At 39.8% G+C, this 24634-nt stretch overlaps 2 protein-coding genes across 2 annotated transcripts in view; one reads left to right on the top strand and one right to left on the bottom strand.

Moving 5' to 3' along the window:
• Positions 1 to 24634, top strand: part of LOC126095144 (putative oxidoreductase GLYR1 homolog) — a 259436-nt gene that overhangs the window by 51380 nt on the left and 183422 nt on the right. The window contains exons 6-7 of the mRNA XM_049909863.1: positions 2510 to 2716; positions 8436 to 8609. Of these exons, the coding sequence (XP_049765820.1) occupies positions 2510 to 2716; positions 8436 to 8609 (381 nt within the window). The remainder of the gene's footprint in view (positions 1 to 2509; positions 2717 to 8435; positions 8610 to 24634) is intronic.
• On the bottom strand, positions 9361 to 14039 carry LOC126095143 (leucine-rich repeat neuronal protein 1). Its single transcript, XM_049909862.1, has 5 exons — positions 13856 to 14039; positions 11805 to 13683; positions 11566 to 11707; positions 11233 to 11373; positions 9361 to 11142 (listed from the first exon to the last, which is right to left on the bottom strand). Exons 2-5 carry the CDS (start codon positions 13631 to 13633, stop codon positions 10375 to 10377), a joined length of 2880 nt encoding a protein of 959 aa, XP_049765819.1. The 5' UTR covers positions 13634 to 13683; positions 13856 to 14039; the 3' UTR covers positions 9361 to 10374.

Below are 24634 nucleotides of genomic sequence, written 5' to 3'. Positions count from 1 at the left end.
TGAAAACAGAGTTAAGCATTTCAGGTTTTGCTCTGTTACCATTAATTTCAGTTCCTGTCTCATTCGCTAGGGACTGGACCCTACCTTTGGTGCCACTAACAGCCTTTACATGCGACCAGAATTTCTTTGGGTTTTGTGAAAGATCATTTGACAGTGTTTTGCTACAGTAGTCATTGAAGGCTTCTTGCACAGCTCTGTTGACAGTCAAACAGGTTTCATTCAGCATCTGTAGTGTTTCTTTATAGTGACTGTATATCGTGAAGGATCCCTCCCATTATGAACTGTTGTACTTGGTACATATCTATCCAGTGCATGCTCAACTATTCTTTTAAACTTGAGCCATAGTTCCTATACATGCTCCTGCCCTGCACTGAAAGTTTAAAGTTTCTCTTTGCGAAGACAAGATTAGAATAATTACAGCACACACAGAGGCACTCAGTCATTACACCTGTGCTTCATGTGTGAAGGAACGGGAAAAAATCCCAGTAACTGGTACAATGAAGTGTGCACTCTGCCATGCACTTCATTGGTTTGCGGAGTATTGATGTAGATGTAGGCGTAATGGTAGGCTGTAGTGAGCAAGCAGCACTGTCAGAAAACAGTAAAAAAAAGACTGCTGCGACAGTAAAGAACCAGAGAATATTAGTTTATAAACAGGTTCAAAAGGATGCAGTAGTTACGTTGATATGAAAACAATTGCATAAGATAGACTGACAGGGAACAACAACAACAACAACATGAATAAAGAGCTTCCATTTGCTGGTTTGAAGTTGTCACAATAAATTCCGAATTATATAGAGTTAAGGTGCTCTAGGCATTGTCCGTATGATGTACATTTGGCAGTGGCACCTTTGATTTTCTACCTGAACGTCTCCCTCATTCCCACTCCTGTCTGCTCGCTACCTTCTTCCTTTCCACCCTGTCACTAGGCCTATTTGAGGTCTCCATTCCTCCCTCATATTATGTGCTTTCCATGTCTCAATCATGTACTCTGAATATGCTGGCTGCCTCTCCCTCCGTTTCTCTCTCAGATTGCTTGCTGTCTCTCAACCTCCCTTTTACTCTGCATGCCATCACCCTTTTGACTCTACCACTTCCCTGTATCACTCTCGGTTCTACAAACCTGCTGGCATTCTCTTTGTCTTTCTTTCCTTTTGCCTGTATGCCACGTACATCCCTTCCTGTGCCGCTTGTCTCTTCCTCTTCCCCTCTGCGGCTTTGCCTTCCATTCTCCATCAACCCCTTTTGTCAAACATGTGTTTTGGCATGTCAAAATATTAGTAGATGCAAGTATTGAATGTATTACACTTAAACAGTCAAAAAGTTCACTACTATGTGCATCAATGAAGGAAAATGTGTATCTGGAGACTTTATATGATCTGAAGAAGTATGCAAAGCTATATAAATAATATGCCTTCTAGGATATTCTTAAGCCATGTTAGCACAGTTTTTTACACTACAAGCCGTTATTGTATACATGGCAGTTTGATTTTTGTGTTTGAAATCAATCGTGTGTCTGACAATGTAGGACTCAGAAGCAACATTTTAGTCACCTGAATGATGCTTTGGATATGGTAATCCTGTCATGAAATGAAAGCATGTTGTTAATATTTCCTACATCATTTAGAGTTTACTACTACTACAACTATGCAGAATCATAATTTCCCCTTTATACCAGTTAATTAGTCCCATCATTCCTGTTTCCTTATTGCTGGGAGAATACAACACAGTAGACATCAGAGACACTAGGGGATTATCAGGTTGATGTATGTCTTATTTTGACTGTTTCTTTCATAATAAAGAAATGAAAGGGAGCTCCCCTATTAATGAATAGTAATTACTAGCCAATAGCATTGTCGGAGGCATCATTTCTTGATTTACATTCCTCTTTCTTTCCCGAAATGCCTAAATGCTTTAGAGGCTTGGCAGTTGGAACTTGACACTTAAAGTTAAACGTGTGTTGTAGGCTGATGAAATGCCTTTGTGACATTGCACAAATGAAATATGTAAATTACAAGGAACAGAATGGAGTTGTAATTTGATAGATCAAAAAAAAGTACTCACCAAGTGGCGGTAGAACACACACATAAAAGGAGATTATACAGAAAATAAATGAGTGGATTAGCACATAAGGTAGAAAACAGATGACAGTTTAAACAAGACAGACAACAACAAAGACTGTAAAGAGGATTACATAAGAAGGAATGATGGCCACATGGGCTAATATAACAACAAAAACAATCAACAGAATGGAGTTAGTTCCATTAATTATTGGAACATGGTGTATAATTTGAGCTCTTCTGTGACCATTTTGTGCAGAATGAGAAAAAAGTAGTTCTTTGGAAAGTTTGTGAAGGTCAGAATTATTATATATAATCATTCAGTTTTAATCTGTTTTTTGTAGAACAAATATATTATCGATACAGTAAATGCTAAGCTAGTGCCATTTTTCCCATCTTAATATAATGGTAGACATTTAACTGATAGTGGTAATTGTCTTGTGTTACAGGAGACACCTGTTAAAAACATTAAAAGAGGGCCTTCAGATAAAATGAAGGATACTCCAACACCGAAAAAGGCTCGAAGTCAATCTTTGGAAGATGATAGTGTTAGGATAAAACATAACATTTCACCAAATCTTGTTAATCACAGCCCAAGTCCAAGGAAAGGAGCTGCATCAAATTTATTGGAGCGCCCGTCAAATATTATACGCCCTGTGAGTATAACATTCTTCAATTTTGTAGATATAAAAATTCAATTAGATTAAACTAGGTGCAGCAACACAATTTTAGAACACATTTAAGAGCTACAGAATAGATTTGCTTTCACCGCAGTTGTGGTGGTGGTGGTGGTGGTGGTGGTAATGTCTGTAGGTTGTGAGACTATACTGAGGAAGTAAATAATGTATCATACACAGTGTATAACTGCATATTAGAAAAGTCAATCAGGGATGATTCTAAATATTCTGTTGACATTTAGATGTCTTTTACAAAGATGCACTTAATAGCCTTGTACCCACATTAAATTTTTAAGCTTGATTGTATATGTACCACCTTTTTCCATTAGGCTACAGAAGATTAAATGAGTAGATCACATAACTGATGAAGAGGTAAGGGATCAGATGTGAGAAATGAGCATTATGGCACTTGTTGATTAAAAGAAGGAATAGGGTGACAGGAGCTACCTGAAGCATCTCCGAATAGTTAATTTGATGGTGGAAGAAGTACGGGGGTTAACACTATAGAGGGAGACCTAGGTTTGAATACATTAAGCAGGTTCAAATTTGTGCAGGGTCATACAGATATGGAAGTACAAGATGGATCTGTGTGATGAGCTGCATCAGACCAATCTTTAGACTGATGACCTCAACTGCAGCTACCATCCGACAACAAAAACACATTTATAGAAAAACATCTGTTAAATTGTGGTATAATACTGCAGTAAATTTCTTCCTTTTCCTCTGCATTATGTTGAATTGTTGTATAGTATTGGCGTGTTGAGTATGAAACTTCTTTGCAGATTAAAACTATGTGCCAAACTCAGACTTAGAAAAGTCAATCAGGTATGATTCTAAACACTCTGCTGACATTTAGATGTCTTTCACAAAGATGCACTTAATAGACCTGTACCCACTCAGGATCTCTTCCTTTCCCAGGCAAGTGCTCCACCAACCGAGCTAACCAAGCACAACACATGATCTGTCCTCACTGCTTTACTTCTGCCAGAACCTCTCCTATCTTCCAAACTTCAGAAGTTCTCCTGCAAAACTTACAGGACTAAAACTCATGGAAGAAAGAATATTGTGGAGACATGGCTGAGCCAAAGCCTAGGGGATGTTCTCAGAATGAAAGTTTTGCTCTGCAACAGAGCGTATGATCGTGAGTCGCACGTGGATAGTTCAGTCATTAGAGCATTTGCCGCAAAAGTTTGGCGCAAAGTTTTAATCTGCCAGGATGTTTCATATCAGCGCACACCCCATTGCAGAGTGAAAACTTAATTATGGTGTTGAATGTTAACATCACTGTGTTATTCCGACTGGGTTGAGATCAGTTCTGTCTTAAGTACTCATGAAATTTCAGTCCCTACTATTTCATCAAACCACATGATTCTGGCCTTCAGATAATATATAGGAGTTTCTTAAGTTGCCAGTCTTTCTACTGGTTTGATGTGGTGCACTGACTTTTCAATACTTGTGCTATCATCCCAACACAACTACTACATGCAGGAACGTTATAACTGTGCAAACTAAAATCCCAGTTTCAAATTATTGCCACAGGAGTGGCATGAAGAAAATGTTCAGTGTTTCCATCACACGTAATAAGAGGAACAAAAACCATTGAAGTAAAAATGGTATTAAGTGTAGATTTGCAATAGCAAGAAATGTTTGTGTAAAATAAACCTATATAAATTTGTGGTAGGAAGCCTTTTCTGAGAGTATTTGTCTGGAGTGAATCCTTAGATGAAAGTGAACCATGGACAATAAACAGTACAGCCTGATGAACCTAGAAATATTTGAAATGAGGTATTACATACAAATGCTGAAGATTAAATGTGTGAAGAGATTAAATGATGGAGAGGTGTCAAGTTGAAGAGAGAAGATTATAAGGTATGTCCACATGATGCCTCTTTCATTGTGCGCAATCGCAGACACACAGGAATAAAAGGGCATGCACAAAAATTCGTGGAAAGACTCCATGTATGCATAGGCATTCTGCAGTCCATGGGTTCCTCTTCGCGCAAGCAGTCTGCTGTGTGAATCCCCTTATTCGCTTATTATGATGAAAAGGCGACAGAAAAAGAAAACAAAAGTGATTGTAGGTAAAGAAGTGTTTATACACAGTAAAAAGTGAAGACAACATTCTGTCTGCAAATTTCAGGAGGGGGTCATGGTGAGATTTTAGATTTTCTGCTTGGGAAACTGCAGCGATAAGCCTGGCAATAAAATTTTGTTACCTAGTAAATAGCGATTTATATATTCATTTGAGTCATTTATTATTTGATTGTTTTATACCTCTTTTCACTGTAGGAAATCCCTAAGCTTTTAATTATTAGCATATTTTGTTCCTATACAATATTAAAATTTTTATCTATGAGCATCCATAAGTACTGTTCTCATGTATAATTATGACTCGTTCCATATCCATGCAGTTCCCTTGCATACTGGATCAAAGGAACACAAATAAATAAATAAATAAATAAATAAATAAAAACTTATGGTATCTTATTGTTTACCGAAATATGATGGGAGCCTTTTTATCTAATATGTGGCACTCATGGCAACATATCTCGAATTTTTATGCAAATAACTGTCAGAAGCAGTTTTACACATGATTTTTTTTCTTTGTCTGGAATCACCTATAAACTTAAATGTGCTTCCTGTTGAGTCAACAGACATTATTGCACATAAATCACTTTACAGCATAACCTCAACACAGTACACAATCAAACACATACAGAACCCAGCTGCCCATCGTCAGCTAAAAAGCGCAGTGTGTGCCGCCGAAGACAGGTAGCAATGTGCTTTATGCACAGATTTCATTTCCAGGAAATTACGCATGCACAAATGAATGTGTGTAGTTGCACTATTGGAAATTAATGTGCGATAGCACAAAAAATGCATCGTATGGACATGGCTTTGTGGTATAACTTGAACAAAAGAAGGAGTAGGTTGAAATGACACAGTCTGACCATCAAGAAATAGTCCATTTGGTAATGGGAGTTAGTGTGGGGCAAAAATTGTAGAGGGAGACCAAGGCCTGACTATACAGCAAACACTTTCAAGTAAATGTAGTTTGCAGCAGTTATGAAGAGATGCTATGTAAACCAAATTTGATGGTTGTCAAATGCATTTAAGCAAATAACTATTGGGGAAAATTTTACAGGCCTATTCAAGTCGCTTGAATCTAGAATTTTGATGATAATAGGATTTGTTGATAACTCTGCTGTTTCCCACTTACCACCTTTGTTTTGAATGCAGGGTTGGAAATTTTGTACAAATTGCATGTGACCATGTATTTGGTGAATCAAAATTTGCACCCTCGGACACCACAGCATGATAATTGCATACTAAGAGTGAAAAGAGTCTCTAACAAAATTTCACAAAATTGGGCAGATTTTCAGAAGAAAATATTCTTCAAAGAAAGGTAATTTGGCAACACTAATCAGTCACCTGTATGATACTTATCTGCGATCAGTATTCTGTTGGTGTGCTGCCTACTTAGTACAGTGAGTAGTGTTTTGAGATACAGTACTCAAGTTTGATTCTTATTTATAATTTTAGGCAGTGTAATACATTATCAGGCTTCTTAATTGTTAATGCAGCAATTACAGCAAGTCTTACACAAAATGTGAGCAATTATTTATTTCTAACACAGAAACAAGACTACAGTTGTTTTTCTTCACATTTACACATGTATGTTGCCGCTTCATGCTATCCATTCCATTGTGAGCCTTTAAAAAAAGAAAAAAACGTTAACCACTCTTACTTAATATAAGATATTTGTTTAAAATCTCCAAATTAATAAGTTTTGTGGGTATTTCTGTCTTAAAACAGATAATTTCTTTAAACTAAGTATGAACATGTTTCACTTACATGGCCAACAATTATACTCAACATTGAAGAATACTGTAGTTGAGGTATATACGCATTATTTAAGAAACAGTGTACTACAGCATTTTTGGGCAGATCAAAGTTAGAAGAAACTCTAATATTCTAAATTTCTAATGCAAAACTCAACTGACTGCATTAGCTGGATGGCGCAATTACAGAGCATTGAATGATGAAGCTGCTTGTCATACATGTGATTGATTACAATGTGTCCAAATTTCCTTTCGTTGACATCCATTTTCTACTGAAAATATTTAAGGGACAAGATTTTATTACTTTTTTTGTAGTGCCAGCAAGGAAGAAAGCACCCTGTACTTTCAGAGTGTACGAATTTTGGATCACCCTAGATTGGTATGGACATTGTGGAGGATCAGTATGGACATTGTGGAGGATCAGTAAGATAACAATTTAGTGTAGTGGAAGGTAGGAGGGTGTTACTCATTAACGGCAAGCTAACACAGCAATTGACTTGTTGAAAGCTGCAAATCCTTTACCACATAAATGTAATTGTGTGTAGAAGTGTGGCTAGAAGAGTGTTTAATTTTTAATTGATGATGGTGACTTCCTTTTAGTCATTGAAATTCTTGTTAGAAATCATGTTAATGATCTGACATTGGTAGTTGAATGGTTCAGGCCAGGTACCAATTTTGTCTTTGTAAATAATGAGATGTGCTGCGACAATATGGTTGCCAGTATATGACTTTTGTAAGAGGCATATAACACTGTGTGAAAAGGATTGTTGGCAGCATAAGTGATGGTAGGTGTTACCATGGATAACATTGGGTTAAGAGGAATATTTGCAGCTTTCACCAGTGATGTATCGTTAATGGCTGCTGTCACCTTTTGGTGTGCATATATTCATAGTTTTGTTGTTAGTTTGTGGATCCAATGACTATGGAGGCAAACAAATAAAACTGGTTGTTGTGACATAACCAATCTGTAGCATAGCTCAAGGTATGTGTTACGTTGGAAGGTGACAATTCGGTTGAGTTGGCGAAGCCAATGAATGTTATGCTAAAATACCTGGTTGTGATGACGGACTGATCTGTACATTAATCCATTTGAGTAAATCACAAACAACAACATGTTATAGTCGCCATGTTGTTTATGGCATTTGTTGCATGTTTCCCTTGTCACTGGTCAAAGCTGAAGACTCATATGAAACATTCCTCCATTTCCGATAACATTCATATGGCAAGCAATTTGATATGAGGCACTTCATACATCCCCTTAAACAGACCATCTTTTGTAAATCTGTATACATTTGACAGAAATGTGCATGGATGCTTTCTTAGAATGTTTCATCACAGTGACTGAGCTGTTTTACGATTCTGTCTCTATCTTTGCTATTATTTTGTCACCTGCATACTTCTTGTTGAAAATGTAGCTCCTTCAGTAATTTGTCGCTATAATTCATGTGAAGCAAAGTGAAATTCCAGAATGCATTGTCCCCCAACAAGCTTTTTCCATAATGTAGTACAAACACCAAAGTAAGACCAAAACTTGGTGTATTAAGATATGGATTAATTTTAAGAGGTGAAGATGGCAATTACCTCTCACTGATAATTGCAGCCTGTGGTTTCACTTAGAAGTATTGCTAAATTTCTCTCATAAATTGGCTAGTGGCTTAAAATGTGTGTATCTCATCATCAAAAAGCTCGTGGCATTGTTGTTTGATTTATCATCTTATTATTTCTGCTGTTTTTGCATTTGCACTTTTATTTTGTATGCTGTCTGATCTGGAACCCCAGGACATTACTTACATGGAATGCATTCCCTTAAGAAATAATTATATTCAAAGTTTGTCTAATTGTCAGTTTTGTTGTAGGAAACTCCTATTTTGGATGTAGAGAGTGTTACACAGACTCTAAAAGAAAAGAATATTCTACCATCTGATCTCAAATTTGGCTTTCTCGGTCTGGGAATCATGGGCTCAGGAATTGTGAAGAATTTACTAAATTCAGGCCATTCAGTGATTGTCTGGAACAGGACGCCGGAAAAGGTAAGACAGCTATGATTTTTAATAATTAAATAGAACATGTTTGTTGTTTATGATTGATGAGATGTGTTGAAGACATTAAAAAGATAAAGCTTGAAGGTTGGTTTGAACACCAGACTGCTGAAGTTGATATGGTCCTATTTGAGGTAATATGCCATTACCTTCCTCTGACCACTGAACTGACTTAGTAGCTGTTTGTAGGGGGCTAAAGTTCCAGGTGGACACCAAACCATAAGTGAAAATTGGCAGATACAAATATGGGATCAAACCCCATTCTTGACACTTTACCACTTGCCTCAAGACATTGAACAATGAGATGATGTGAACTTTAATGAAATAGGAAACTTTCAGAAGATTTTTGAATTGTCACAGTATTCTGTGTTGTTGTATCTATCCAATAAAACACTCAATGTCTATGAACTATGAATATTCTAATGGAGTGGTGCACACTGCTGAAATTAGTTGGTGGTGCCCATAGATCAAGATGTCAAATGTCCAGTATCCAGTCTACATGTTCTGAAATAGGTGGTTTAAAAAATTTTAGGTGCAGGAAATAGAAATTACTCCTGTCGACGTAAAATATAATTAGCAAGAACTACTACTTCTGAAATTTTTGAAAACTAGACATTGAAATTCATTTTAATTTAAATTTGCCATTGTTAAAGCATACTGAACAGGGCAGTTTTACATGTGACAGTGGAAAATCTCTGGTAATAGCAGAGCTGAGAATGATATCAGTGGGAACAGCAAGCAATAGTTTTCAAAAGCTGTTTATTTTCAACATTACAGAATTACCACAAAAATATAAATATCCATTCTCAACATTGTTACTAAAATGGTGCTTTTTAATCTCAGTAACATTTTAGCTAATTATTGTATTGAAGAACTTCCTTTGTCTAGTTTGTGGTAGGTAATGAATTTCTTTTCCATGTTTTTGTATTTCAACAGGGGGAAAAAAAATCAGCTTTTCAAGATGAACCGTAAAGTGAAACATCCTGAAACTTACTCTGAGAAGAAGTTTCATTGCTGATAGTTCAGTTCCTGTTTATCAATACCCAACCCCTCAGTCTTTTGTATGTTTTATTATTGTATGGCAGTGTCTCCTACAGGATTTTTAACCATGACAGTGCATCTTGAAAAGCTTTTCTTAAAACAAGAAAACACTTAGTTATTGAGATTCCACAAAGGACAAGATCCCCCAGTGTACAATTAGATTGCTAAAACAAGTTCCATTACATACCATCATTTTTACTGTATTTGTGATGTTTCAATTAAGAAATGCCAATTTTGTTGACAATGCACTAGGTAACAAACTTGAGAAAGCAGCAATTACTGTTCATTAAAATGTGACCCTACATTTGATTTAATTATTTATTGCATGAGAGAATGACTAAAGAAATTTTAGTTGTCACTAAAACCTAAAATTTCCAAAAGATTCTTCGCAAAACATTTTGGAAATTGTTGAAACAAAAGACTACAGTAGAGATTTTAAGCTTCATCTACCTACCACTGGCAGCCATGAATGCTTATTACAGTTCATGGAAGTTGAGAAATCACAGCATAGGAGAATCTCTCTCTCTCTCTCTCTCTCTCTCTCTCTCTCTCTCTCGTGCGCGCGCACGCGCGCGCACACACACACACACACACACACACACACACACACACACACACACACACACACACACACACTCTGCACTGAGCACATTCTTGATGGAACATATCACAGTTATTTAAATAAGTAAAATACCACACCCAGCTTTCCTTAGCTCTACAGCGCAGTTTCATGACTTGGTGTTGGTTGCTTTCCCTGGTCACTCGCCACATCATCATCACATTTTGAGACAAACACTTCTGATGACCCATGTGCACTCAAATGGAGCTGGGGTAGTAGCACTGCCACTTCTTCAGGAGTACCTGCCTCCTGCACTTTCACATCACTACTACTTCCACTTCTGTTCACTTTAGCACACTGAAACACAGCACAGTCTTCTGTTGACAATTTGGTTGCTGCTACACTTCTTGTTCTCTTTCCTTTAGACTGGCACAGGACAGGAGAAAAGTATGGAGAGGTTTGTGGTTCCACAGTTTCTTCTTCAGGCAACTCTCTCTCCATACTGATGTTAAATTTAGACTCCAATTGACTAGCAGTACTCACTGGAGAAAAGTTAGGACTTTCTGATAATTCACTTGGTGTGTAATAGAGTGATATATGACTCTGTGTATCATCAGAGTTATTTGAATCATTTATTGAAGTGCTGGCATGTGCTTTTGTTTTTAGGTAGACTTCAACATTTTCCTCTTCAGGTTCAAAAACTGCAGAGTCCGTACGACCACAGGACCCAGAGCGGCAGTTTTCAAAATAGAATCCCGGTAGATTTTCTAGAAGTTTGGCAAGTGTTTGTTGCTGGAATTTGTAAGATTCCCTGAAACGAAGTATCTGATGAGCACTGAACTTGCGAATCCTGTTGCGTTGGAAGACATAATTTTCTCGTACCCAGTTAAGCTGCCCAGTTGAATAATCTCTAACTCGCCTTATCTGCAAAGAGAGAAATAGTGTAACTTCAAAGAATTCCACCGTATAATTCTTGCACAGTTCTTTTTATTTTTATTTTTTTTTATGCATTACCTGCTCATAGTATTGATCTCTGATGGATGTTAAATGATTTGTGCCATAATCTCTAAAATCCTTCAAGTGCTTAACTTGACCCTGGTAGCTTGTTTGGATCCATTCTACTTGCTGAGCACAATTATCCCTAATTCTATGCACCTGTGAACAAGTAAAAAAGATAATTTTTGTTATTTTTAAATTTTACAGTTCTTCTGGGCTGTTTTGGAATATAATTTAACAAAATTGGAAATATACTTCCAAATAGAATGATAAATTTAAGAAACTGTCCATTGCAGAATATAAATTTAAATGCAGTACATACAGATTTTTCCACAGATCTTTGTTTCATACCTGTAATGTATAATTTTCTCTTAGTTTTTCCAATTGCTGTGTCTTATACTGCTCAATATTGTCTAGCATTTGGTAGATCTGCTTTGCTCGGGGTGATATTCTGTCTCTTCGACAGCAGCAGCAGTACTGGTGCCAGCCAGTCCTTTAATACAGTAAGCATAAATATATTTTCACTGTGCAATTACTGTATTAATAATGACATTGTAAAAGTGAAGGCAATATAACTGTGCTCTACTTACTTGTGTATTAAATAAATGAACAGTTTTATCACCAGAGTTAGGAGAAGAAAAGCAGCAGCACTTGCTATACCTACAAGAAGACTTATCACTTTTATTTGCTGAATTGTAATGGGGTCAATGTTAAGCATTACTCGAGCAGTGGCATTGGATATAGGGTTTGAGGCAAAACAAATGTATTCACCACAGTCAGAGCGTTTTATATATTTAATGTACAGGGTGCCATTTTCGAGGACTTTTATGCGTGACTTACTGTGATCTATAGGCTGCATGTTTGTAAAGTGTGCTGGTGGATGATGATCAAAAACACCACGGATACCAGGATCAGGATTCCAGTGAAAAACTTCTGCTGTCGGTGTCATCCACGTTATGGAAGGGGCAGGGCTGCCACTAAATGAACAGTGGAGCATGGCATGAGACCGCAGTGGGTACATTTTTTGAGGTGTTGCACTAACAAAGGTTGTTGGCCTACAGTTCAAGCTCCTCAGAATTAGGATCATATTGTTTTGTTTTACGTTGTGAGGATTGTTCGCACAGTGTAGATCAGTCTTTGGGATAGCAACATTGTGGCTCCATTCTAAAAACCAGAGCATTTGGCAGTCACAAGCCCACGGATTGTTTGCCAGTCTTATCTCTCTCACATCACTCAGGCTCCTCAATGAAATTGGCAAATGAGTCAGATTGTTACTGCTGAGATCGACATGCTGTATCCTCGGAGTGTGGTTAAGGACAAAATTATCGATATGTTCGAGATACGAATTTCTTTTTAATACGAGAGAATTGAGATTAGACAGACCTCTTAAGTCGGAACCCTTTACTTCGTGAATTTTCGTATCTTCCAGAATGAGGGTGTTCAGTTGCCCACACGGGAGAAACAGATCTGTCGGTATCCTCTGTATTGGATTACTACTCAAATTGAGCAATTTCAGCTGATGGAGCCCAAAAAATGAATTACTCGTCAGATTTTTTATGTAATTGTGAGCTAGATTCAGAGTCTGTAAAGTGCTCAGTTCCCGGAAAAGACGGCTGGGAATTTCCGCTAGTGAATTGTTGAAGAGAGAGAGCAATTTTAGTTCGTGTAGACCATTAAAGGCATTGATAGCAATTCTACTTATGGCATTACACTGTAGATTTACTGTACGCAGTTTGCTGTTCGGCAAGAAAAAATCGTCGTGTATCGTAGTGAGCATGTTAAATGATAAATCCAGAAATGACAGTTGCTCCAAGGGGGCAAATATTTGGAAAGGTATCACGTGAAATTCATTATAACTAAGAGACAGCAGTTCTAATTTATCCAGACCGTCAAATACATTTTCTGGGAGGTCGTGCAATTGATTGTGAGATAAATTGAGCACTCTGAGTGAGAGGAGAGAGTGAAAGGTGTGAGATGAGAGGGATTCGAGCTCATTGTGACTGAGATCGACGTTCTCTAAAAGCGTCAGTTTGTGGAATAAGGTTTCGTTGGCGGATTTCAGCCTACTAAACTGCCAGGACAGATAATCGAGCGAAGGGGAATCGTAGAAGGTGTAATTGGAGAGGCACTCTGGCTGTACGTCGGTGAAGGAGACGCGGACGGCGCCGGCGGGGACTTGCACGTGCGGCAGGCAGTCGGTGCATTCCACGTGGAAGTGCAGCTGTGACGAGTGGTGCTCCCTGAAGCAGCGGCACTCGGTGGGGCACGCGGCGCTGGAGTGCCGGGAATGGTGGCGCGGGTGCAGCGTGGTGGAGGCGCCGTGGCACAGGGCGGCCGCCGCGAGCACGGCCGCGGCCACCACGAACGCCGCGCACGGAGCAGAAGTGCCGGCATTTCTGCTCGCGTCGCAAGCTCTCATCTTTCACAGCTGTGCATTTTGCTGCGGCCGAGCTCAGTTGTCGGGGCTACCTGCAACACGCCACAAGCGGACTGCCGTCACACACTCGGGCCGCACCAGTCCACACTACACGACAGCTGTGTATCGAACTGCATTGACACTTCCACATATGAAGTGACGGGACGTCGGAGTTTTGGCAGCTGTAGTTAAAATGGCCGTCTGTCCGTTCCAGATTATACTCACCTTTCACCATCGGTGAAGTAACCCGCGACACTTTCCCATAATATAACGGACGTGTAGGAGTAACGTGGTGCGGGAGGCTGCTTTGCTGCTGATCGGCGTTGGCGCGAGAGTTGCGGAGCTATTCACGGCATGGCGTACGCTACACTTGCCACGACGGGAACGGATACGGAACTGCAGGCCGGCCGGGTCGCACACCGCGCTGCCGTGTCTGCGCATGCGCGGAACTCGCCTCCCCTTCCATACACGCGTCTCTCTCTCTCTCTCTCTCTCTCTCTCTCTCTCTCTCAACCGTTGTACGCTACCCCTAAGCTCGTTGCCTGCACCCTGTATCTAACGGAACCGATTTATATGCTTTATAACTCTCTTTTCTTTGTGGTTTTGAGCTGAGAGAGCAGCAGGCAAGCAACAGTATTAATAATGCTGAATGAAATTAGTTGTGCGACGACGCCCTTGCATTAAGTATTCCCGATCTGCTAATGTGGCTCTTTATAACCAATACTTCACCTATCAGGGGCCCACCTGCGCCTACTCACGCGTCAGGCACAAGTAGACAATTTTACGATGCTGTGTTGTTAACGAACTTCTAATAATTTTAGGTTTTCACTAGTAATTCAATGATGTGCACAAGCGTAGCTTTTAACCCTTCTGCTGAAATGTTAACGTTATACATGTATACGATATTCGTTTGCAACTTTATTGCGTACGATTTTGTCTACTTCTTCAGCAGGCGATTCTAGGTGCTGCTATGAAGAGTGCAACCATATCTTGATTCGTCGTGCTCAAAACAAGAAATATTTATTAATAGTTATAGTCTGACAGGCAACATTTAGATTAAATTGGCGATTTTGTTGAGTGAACTGCCACAAGATCTCTCTACTTTGTTTTAAAAGTTCTGTCACAAAGAGTTTAAGCGGAAGTTGTCGCACAACGCCACTCCTGGGTAGCCAATGTGTTGAATTTGCAATTTCATTACTTTTTTAACGTGGCATGCAGTATTTCTCGACTTCCGTAAAGCATTTACGCTTACTATCGAACGTGCGATCGTATCGCTTATCAATCGAAATTTGGGACTGCATTGAGGATTAATTTGGTAGGGTGGCCGCAGCTTGTTACCTTGGATGGTGAGTTATTGACAGATGTAGAAGTAATGTATGTGTACCCCAGGGGAGTATGTTGGGACGATTGCTGATCATGTTGTATATTAATGTAACGACCCAGAGGGCAATATTAATCTTAACATTAGATTTTTCGCAGACAAACCAGTTATTTATAACGACGTAGTGTGTAAAAAAAAATAAAAAAAAAACTGCGCACACATTCATGAAATTCATCCTAACATTTTTAAGTGGTCCGAAGACTGGGAACTTGCTTTAAATGTTTAAATACGCGATAAAATGGAAAAAGAAACGTAGCACCCTGTGATTTCAGTATCAATGAGTCACAGTTGTAATAGGTCAACTCATGCAAATATGAAACTATCACATAGGTTCAGTATTACCCTAAAGCAGGAGGCAGACTTCGGTTTATTGGTAGAAAACTGGAGGAAATTCAATGAGTCTACAAAGGAAATTGCTCGCAGGTAATATCTACGACCCATCCTACACTATTGATCAATGTACGGGATGCTTACCAAAGAAGGATATTGAACGTATACAAAGAGGGGCAGCATGAATGGTCATGTGTTCGTTGGAAGCATGGGAGAACGTCAGGGAAATGCTGTAGAAACTGAACTGGCGAACGCTTGAATACAGACGAAAACTATACCAAGAAGGCGTACTTAACGAGTTCCCAACCTTTCAATGATGAATCTAGGAATATATTTAAACCTCCTATGTATCACTATCGTAGGACAAGTTTACATTAATTATAGCGCTCACAGAGGCGTTTAAAGTCATTCTTCTCGCGTTCCATACGTGAATGGAATAGGAAGAAGCCCTAACAACTGCTCTGCTGTGCGTTTGCAGAGTTTGAATGTAGATGTACAAGGGACGTCCAGTGAGTAATGCCACAGAAAGTAGCCTTCGAAATGGCGTCTGTAACGAAGGTGCGTTCGAAGCAGAGTGGTCACTTGAGTCTTCTGGCAGAGAACCAGAGCATCGCAGATATTCATAGGCACTTGCAAAATGTCTTCGGTGACCAGGGAGTGAACAAAAGCAGAGTGAGTCGGTGGGTAGGCGCCTGTCATTGCAACAAGGTCGCGCAAACCTGTCCGACCTCCCCGCGTGCCAGCCGGCGAACCGCACAGAACTGACTCGTGCTATGTGGGGTCGTGTGGACACTCATTCGTCGCTATAAAATCCAAACGAACTTCTCCTTCTACATGACAACGCAGGACCTCGCCCAAGTCTGCACACCGTCGAGGAGCTCACAAAATTTCATTTCTCATCCATCGTACAGCCCGGATCTCGCGCCATCCGACTTCTATCTGTTTGACCCAATGAAGGATGCAGTCCACGGGAAGCAGGACGTGGATGACGGGGAAGTTATTGATGTAGCAAGACGCTGGCTCCGACGTCGACCAGTAGAGTGGTATCATGTGGGCATACAGGCTGCGCAAGGTCGCCGCATTGAACGGATACTATGTTGAAAAATAGGGTTTTGTAGCCAAAATGATAGGGAATAATATGCTGTAATAGAATCCTCAATAAAATGAACATGATTTCAGTAAAAATGTATTACATTACGTATTGAAAGCCCTTCGTACATTAGCGATTCCTACATGTGACTGCTGACTGTTTTCCAACTGCCGAAACAAATTTCGAGGAACTCAACCAATGACCTTTATTTATGATCACGATCTGACAGGACATCGGAAAGAGCTGCGTGATCGATCCACCAGGCGGCAGTCGTGCAATTACCAGGTACGAAAATGAGCCAGCAGGCACACGGAATCTTGACGGATGTTAAGCTGCTTGCACACGGGACGTCTTCTTGACCACACTGTTGAACGCTCAGAAACGTTCTGGCTTGTGCATACGGTGCTTGTGATCGTATCACAGAATAGACGATACACAGAAGGCGTTTCACGTGGTCTGTGCAAAGTCAAGCGTTCGCTTGACACCATATATTGAAACCGAATAAACGCGAAATGATAGCTGCTTACTACTGCGGCTCTTACGAAATGGAAGTAATATAAGCGAGTAAAAGAAACACTTACGAAGTTGTGATGAATCGTTCGTTAAAAACGTGCCACATAAGCCTTTAAATTCATAATTCTTCACATGTGCAAATTCTGAACTGCCGCTGCTTTTAGCTTCAGAGGACAGCGAACCTAATTTTTTTTGTAAATGCCTAATTTTACTTGCAAAAAATTTATTTGATTTTTCTGTTATGGGACTTCACTTCCAACAGAAACAGCTGTCATGAGACACTGCAGGAGTTCGTGTTCGTATCATTGCGGGAATTTTCATTCATGTCTTCACTCCGAAAAACATTACATTATGTGAAGGTAATAACCTGCATTAAAATTTAATGTGTACAAATGTTTTGAATTCGGCCCAGAGCCATAAGTGCTCTCTAACATATTACGTAATGTGAATCATTCGTTTAATAAACGATTTGTGTCGCAAAGAAACTCCTGCCAAGTTGTGTCCTGCAAATGAGATGTTTCAGCTTTTCCATTACGTACCTGTTCGTGGTGGAATGTTTTGCTTGTCTTTTTCTTCAAGCACAAACTGCAACAAAAAAAAAAACGCTTCACTAATTTGAGAAATGTGCGTCTACTTGCACAACATGTTGACGACAGGCTTACTTGCACGTGGGAACGTCAGAGAGCGCGCTCAAATGAAATACTTCTGTTTCGTCCATACTTTAGTGAGACGTGGATTTCCTTGCAACTTTCTAAGCAATTTCGATACTCTAGCTGTTTTAAAGGGATAGGAGAACCTCCACCGAAAAACTAACTCACGGAGTGGATTTAACTTTGCTTCATTTACATACAGAATTTTTTTTTATTTTTCAATTAACTGTTATTTGCAGGAAGAAAATTGGAAGACTCATTTCCCTCATGTACTGCTATGAACCGTTCTGTGGCAGCCGATCGTTATTTTCGTGTGTAGTCTTTCCACTTACTACTGCTCATTATATATTCCTAACTTTAATAGTACGTCAAACAGCTGCTTAGTTAAAGGTAAGCCCTGCAGCTGAAATGCACAGTTAAAATAAGCAATACATAACCGTTCGCCCTTGGTTTCAATATGGCAGACTTCGCGCATGTGCACTAAATTTTGGCGCATGGATTGCTACCGAGTTTCCATTCTGTATACATTCCCTAGTCTGTTACCATAACCGACGTGAGACAGAGCCTCTGAGAGACTATGGTAATTTGTACTTTTGACAAACTACAGGCATTCTTCTTTAAATGCATATATGAAGAGACACTCTGTATTGAAAAGACAAGCGACCTGCAAGTGACGTCCTTCATTGGCCCTCCCACGAACAAATGGCGGTTTCGGAATATCTGACGTGCTTGGTATTGGTATTCACGCTTGTAAGTTCTCTGCAACGTGCGTTTTCCGCGCTATTAATTTGAGGTACTCGTCACGTTTAAAGCTGACACTCCAGTTCACAACCTGTGTGAGGATGGCATTGGTCTATTGATCAGTTTAAACTATAGTTGTAATACCAAGCGGTCTTGATAATCGTCCAAAAGTTCGTTCGTGGTCTGGAAGCAACAGACATATAAGCTGACATATAGGCGACGTAGAACGGAGATCGGCGGAATTCAAATCTGGTTTTCTTATGCCGAGGTTCCCAGTCGGCAGTAAATGGATTGTAAAAAAAACCTGTTGGTGTAAACAAACTTCCCGAAGTAGTACACTTCGTGTAGGTATTTCCAGAACTAGTTTTTTAAGTAATGCTTTACTTTCTAGAAGATAAACTTCTTTTCTCTTTGCGCAATCTTTTTGCCCCCCGTTTCTTGCTCGATTTTGAAACAGATAGCCTTTGAAAAATGTTTATTTTACAATTAACAGAATAGTTTGAAACTTCCTGGCAGATTAAAACTGTGTGCCCGACCGAGACTTGAACTCGGGACCTGCCTTTCGCGGGCAAGTGCTCTACCATCTGAGCTACCGAAGCGCGACTCACGCCCGGTCCTCACAGCCGTACTTCTGCCAGTATCTCATCTCCTACCTTCCAAACTTTACAGAAGCTCTCCTGTGAACCGTGCAGAACTAGCACTCCTGAAAGAAAGGATATTGCGGAGACATGGCTTAGCCACAGCCTGGGGGATGTTTCCAGAATGAGATTTTCACTCTGCAGCGGAGTGTGCGCTGATATGAAACTTCCTGGCAGATTAAAACTGCGTGAGTCGTGCTTCGGTAGCTCAGATGGTGGAGCACTTGCCCGCGAAATGCAAAGGTCCCGAGTTCGAGTCTCGGTCGGGCACACTGTTATAATCTGCCAGGAAGTTTCATATCAGCGCACACTCCGCTGCAGAGTGAAAATCTCATTCTGGAACAGAATAGTTTATAGAACTACGTATTATTTCTCTCATTACGAAATGTAGTCATTAGGCAAGAAGTCGCATGTGCTTCGCTGAATTCAGACAATTATTATTACAGTCAGCGAAAGAATACCTGACAGTTCGTGTGGAATTGTCGCGGGTGTTCCGCGCGGCTAAATCAGCCAATCGCGTAACACAGTTTGTATACGTCTCTACGGCAACGCAACAGTGTTGCCGTAGTCCTATAAACGGATATCGTTTTTGCGGATAGCCGCTTGTGCTTCGCTGTTGAAGTACGGCAACATTGCTGCCAGCAGTCAGGGCTCATCTCTGGACGTAGCCAAAGGAGAGTTCGGACCTCTCCTATCACCTGAAGGAAATTAATCACGACCTAGTTGCTGTGTAGTGTCATATGACGGAAAAGGGATACACACTATCGATAATCAGCAAGTCCAACGGTAGATTTAAACCATCTATATATCCATAGCGCAATCGGATATCGTCCATCCCATTTTAGCCAAGCCATTTTGTCGACCTTGCTTGAGCTCAGTTTTTTTAATCAGTTCCGTTATTATTTCCTATTGAATTTAATAGAAGTACTACCGTTTATTGTTTTGGTGCTGTGTGCCGTTGTGATATAATTTTTAATGAAAGGTAAGTTTGTAACAAGAAAGAAGAGGAAAACAGATTTTGATTCGTCCGCTAGCGTTATGTTCAATTAATAATATGTGGGTACTACTATAATAACCTGATTACCTATCTAGAACAGTTCAATGTTAGCACTGAACTCGTTATTTGGAGCCTGGTAGAACTTTGGGGTTACAATGTTTGGGTCTAGTGCAGCAGGGGATACAACCCGTCGGCTTTGAACAATGACGTCACAAGTCGCGAGAGACCATGTATTAGAAAGATGAAAGAGCTGAGGAGAATGTTGAGAAACAAAGGAATGCGAGAGAGATAAACATTGATCTTGTCAAAAGCCGAGAAGCGATTCTTCTTAGTGTTGTAGCTCCCTTCAGTAGCTAATAAGTGTTTTTTGGCTTTTTAAAAAAAAAATCTCACGAGATAGAATAAAGTGATCCTACTTTATTAAGCAATCAGTAAAAAAACGAAACTGAAACATAACAGCAAAAGCTGTTATGTTTTAGTTTAGTTTTTTTATTGATTGCTTAATAAAGTAGGATCAGTTTATTCTATCTCGTGAGATTTTTTTTTTTTTAATCCAAGAAACACTTATCAGCTACTGAAGCATCTGTATCTTAGGATCAGTTTATTCTATCCCGTGAGATTTAAAAAAAAAAGCCAAAAAACATTTATCAGCTACTGAAGCATCTGTATCTAATATCAAGCGATCGCTTTTAGATTCACATTCGATTATTTTAATGATAGCGCGTATTAGAACACAGAACTACTTTATTATCTATGCCTCGAAGTGAAGACATTACTATCTATGACTAAGGAATGACGTCATTGATCAAAGCCGACGGGCTGTATCTCCTGGTGCACTAGACCCCAATGTTTTAGTATTTCAGACGCATCAGCGGTAAATAATATTACAAATAACATTAAATTAAAATAATTGCATGTAAATACCCTCGGATTTGTGTCATCTCAAAGCCGCGTCGTTCAACAAAAAACACCGAAACGACGATGGCTGCATTTCTTTAACAATTTTGCTCAATATTCTAGCATTAGTAGTCCAAATGACAAAAAATCGCCCAATGTCGTCAACGGGCCGGTACTGTTTTATGAAAACCAGGGTGGAGGGGTATTTCATGACAGCACATACTATAATACGTTCACTTCAAAAAGATTTTTTAGCTGGCTGCTTGTGTCCGTTCCACATCTCCTCCAAAACCACTGGACCGATTTCAACCAAACTTGGTACATACATCCCTTGCTGTCAGGCAACAATTGCTGCGGGAATAAGAAGCACCTATCATAGCTGAGGGGATATGACGTCATAATGAGATGCGTGAGAAACTGCCGTATCATGCATGAAGTTTAAATTTATTTCTTCTTCGGTAGCAACTGTACTCGCAACACATTCCGGAGACAGTATCCATATATGCCGCTGAATGTATATACACAAACATATCATTGTACGAAACATAGTTCAGGAGATACGATATCATAAACAATGAGATACATAAAAAAATGTGGTACCAAGCATTAAGTTGTACTACATTTATTCTTTATTACTAAGACACTCATACAGTCCAGTCACCTGAAGGAAATCCGTGACACCGGGTAGCCTTTTACCACCTTTCAACTTTGAAGCGCAAACGGCTGTGGGCGGAAACAGTAGCTGTCTGTATAGAGATGAAGCGGCGTTGCCATAGAGACGTTTACAAAATTTAGTTACAGATACGCGGTACAGAGCTTACATTAATTCTATGATCCTCATTTAGGCTCATTCATTTATCTGCCGGCACTTTTTTAATGCAGAAGAGTAACTTCCTTACATTGCAAGGAGTGATAAATCCATACTTAGGTAATGAAATTTGGGAAAGCGTAAGGTTGAATAATTTCAGATCCCTTGCATTGTCGGCACCAAGAATTTTTGTGTGTTCTCTGTCGAGCAGTGATCTCTTTATTCCAAAGCCATGTCTGTAATAATTACAGTGCCCTAAAAAATTAGCGCTCGTCCATCCCGGATCACTTAGCTCAGATCCAGAGCGAAAGAAGAGTGTAAAATGACCAAGGAGTGTAAAGGGAGATTCGAGCGTGATTGCTTATTAGTGGTTTGCCAAAATACAGCACTCCTAAATAACGAGATTACATCTCAGCACGGTGAAAACTCCGAGTTTTGTCGAATAAAACGGTTTATCGTTCTTTATGGAAATTTTCAAAGTAAATGAAAACCATGAGTCTCTTTAATGCCCTCATTAAGAAATCTGCCCCACCCCCCTTCTTACAAACTCGTGGCTACGTCCTTCCCGTCTTTGAAGTAGACTTCTTAGGGGCAGCTCGACCCAAAACGTGAATGACCTATAGCATTACAGCGTAGCGAGCGCCAATATGGTTGCTTCGTTTTGGATGAGCGTTGGTGCCGTCTGGCGGAGATGCAGACGAACGAAAGCTAAATGTTTCCGTATGAAACATTGCGAGAACAATTTGTCAGCAGATGATTTATGGAATGTTTTATTTTGTGACTGTAGTTACTTTTGTAAAAAAGAGGAGAGAAATAAAAGTTGGTCCATGTTTCCAATACGTAGAGTGCTCGTTTTGCTGTCTTCTGCTTCTGGCATTCTCATGTTGTAAAGTTGTCTTGGCGAACAGAGTTTCTTGCTACAATTTGCTGCATATTTTGTCTTTAAATGATCATGTAGTGAGATGTAAAATACAAAGGTGGAAATTATGGTACAAATTACAGTCGGAAACTGTAGCAACAGTGTCCATTATCAGTTTTGCAGAAGTTCATTAAGTGTAAATTTTGACTGCTACGATTCGATCGCAGCCAAGTACTTTAACAAGCGAGATTACAAAATTTCATTGCTACTTGTTTCACTTGAAGAAATTTAAGCCGTCTTATGTGCCTGCCCATCTACACCCTTGGAAACTGCAATATATTGGGAACATTATACGAAAGCGTGCTGGCTGTTCTTTCCGAATTTGCAAAAGAATGGGCTTCATGTGAAATCCGCAAATGTGCTACATTTTATGTAAATTGAAGGTGGAGGGGGAAGAAAGCAAAGGAAAGGGAAATAACTCGTATCCTCAGCTGGATCGGGACTTTATGCGGAATCAGTGGCGACGAGTGAAAATATGCGCCGGACGGGGACGCGAACCCGGGATCTCCTGCTTGCTTATATGTAACCCCGTTGTGGATTCAGCGTGGCGTTTGTTGTTTCGGACATGACCGAAGGAAAATATGCAGTCTTTCTCGATTTTCGAAAAGCGTTTGCCTCGGTGCCACATTTACGTTTATTATCAAAGGTACGATCATATGGGTGTGTGACGAAATATGTGAACCGGATTGAGGATTGTATATTGATGATATTGTGGACAACTTTAACAGTAACCCCAGACTTTCTGAAGATAATGCAGTTATCTACAGTGTGAAGTGCAGTCTGAACGAAGCTGTACAAATGTTCAGTCAGACCTTGATGATATTTCAAAATGATGCCTGATTGGGAGCTTGCCTTATATGTTCAAAAATTTAAAACAGTATACTTCACAAAATGAGAAAAACCTAGTGTCCTATGACTATAATATCAACGAATCACTGTTGGAATCGGCCAACTCATACATATTCCTGGGTGTAATACTTTGTAGGGATATGAAATGGAATGATCACATAGACTCAGTCGTGGGTAAAGCAGGTAGCAGACTTTAGTTTATTGGTAGAATAATAGGGAAATAAAATTGTTCTACAAAGGACATTGCTTACAAATCGCTCGTGCGCGCGATGCTAGAATTTTGCACAAGTCTGTGGGATCCGTACCAAGCATAGGAGTACCGGTACCTTGTGATTTACAGGGCCACTCGAAAGAGGCCCCACTAGCATATATATAGGCCGGTATTACACGGTCAAATTTCTTTGTCAAAGATTTGATCAAATATTCGTTAAATTTGACCAAGATCTTTGACGTGGCGCTAAAAAGGGGTATTACACTGTCACCATATTTTTCGTCAAAGTTAAAGATGGCTGACAACAACATGTTATTAACCGGAGCAGTTGCATGTACCATAATTGCTCTGTGTGCACATGTGTAAGTGAAGCGGAAAAAAAAGGAAACGTACCAGGGTGAAGCCGTGTGTTTTACGACGAGACGATAAAAGCATTCAACAAAACTTGTTACGTGAGTTTGTAGAGGAGGACGTCAAGTCATACATAATTACTTAAGAATGGATGAGCACACATTTCAGTATTTGCTCAGTGAAGTGTGTCCTAATATCAGAAAGCACAATACTCACTTAAGAACTGCTATATCTGTAGAAGACAGACTCACTGTAACACTCCGATTTCTTGGTACAGGAGAGGGTTAGGTTAGGTCTCCAATCTTCTTAATCTATTTTTTTATTCAGGGTGCCTCACGTTGTAAAGCGCCTCATCAGCTTCATACCTCTCCATTAATTTTGTAGTTGTCGGTACACACCAATGGTATTCATTGGGCTTGTTTATAAATTCACTAAAGATGACAGTGCTCCACGTGGCAACATGTCACATTGCAGTGAACAGAGGGCAAGCGACTTTTATAATCAAATCGACAGCGAGGCCCGAGGTTTGATCACATTTATTTGACGACAGATGAGATTTGACAAAGTGCCCTATTACACCATCAAACTTCTTTGACATATCAACTTTGACAAAGAAATTTGATAGTGTA

Source organism: Schistocerca cancellata, chromosome 8 (genome assembly GCF_023864275.1).
Source record: "Schistocerca cancellata isolate TAMUIC-IGC-003103 chromosome 8, iqSchCanc2.1, whole genome shotgun sequence".
Taxonomy (NCBI): Eukaryota; Metazoa; Arthropoda; class Insecta; order Orthoptera; family Acrididae; genus Schistocerca; species Schistocerca cancellata.
Note: the sequence above shows the minus strand (reverse complement) of the source record. Positions and strands in the feature narration are given on the sequence as shown.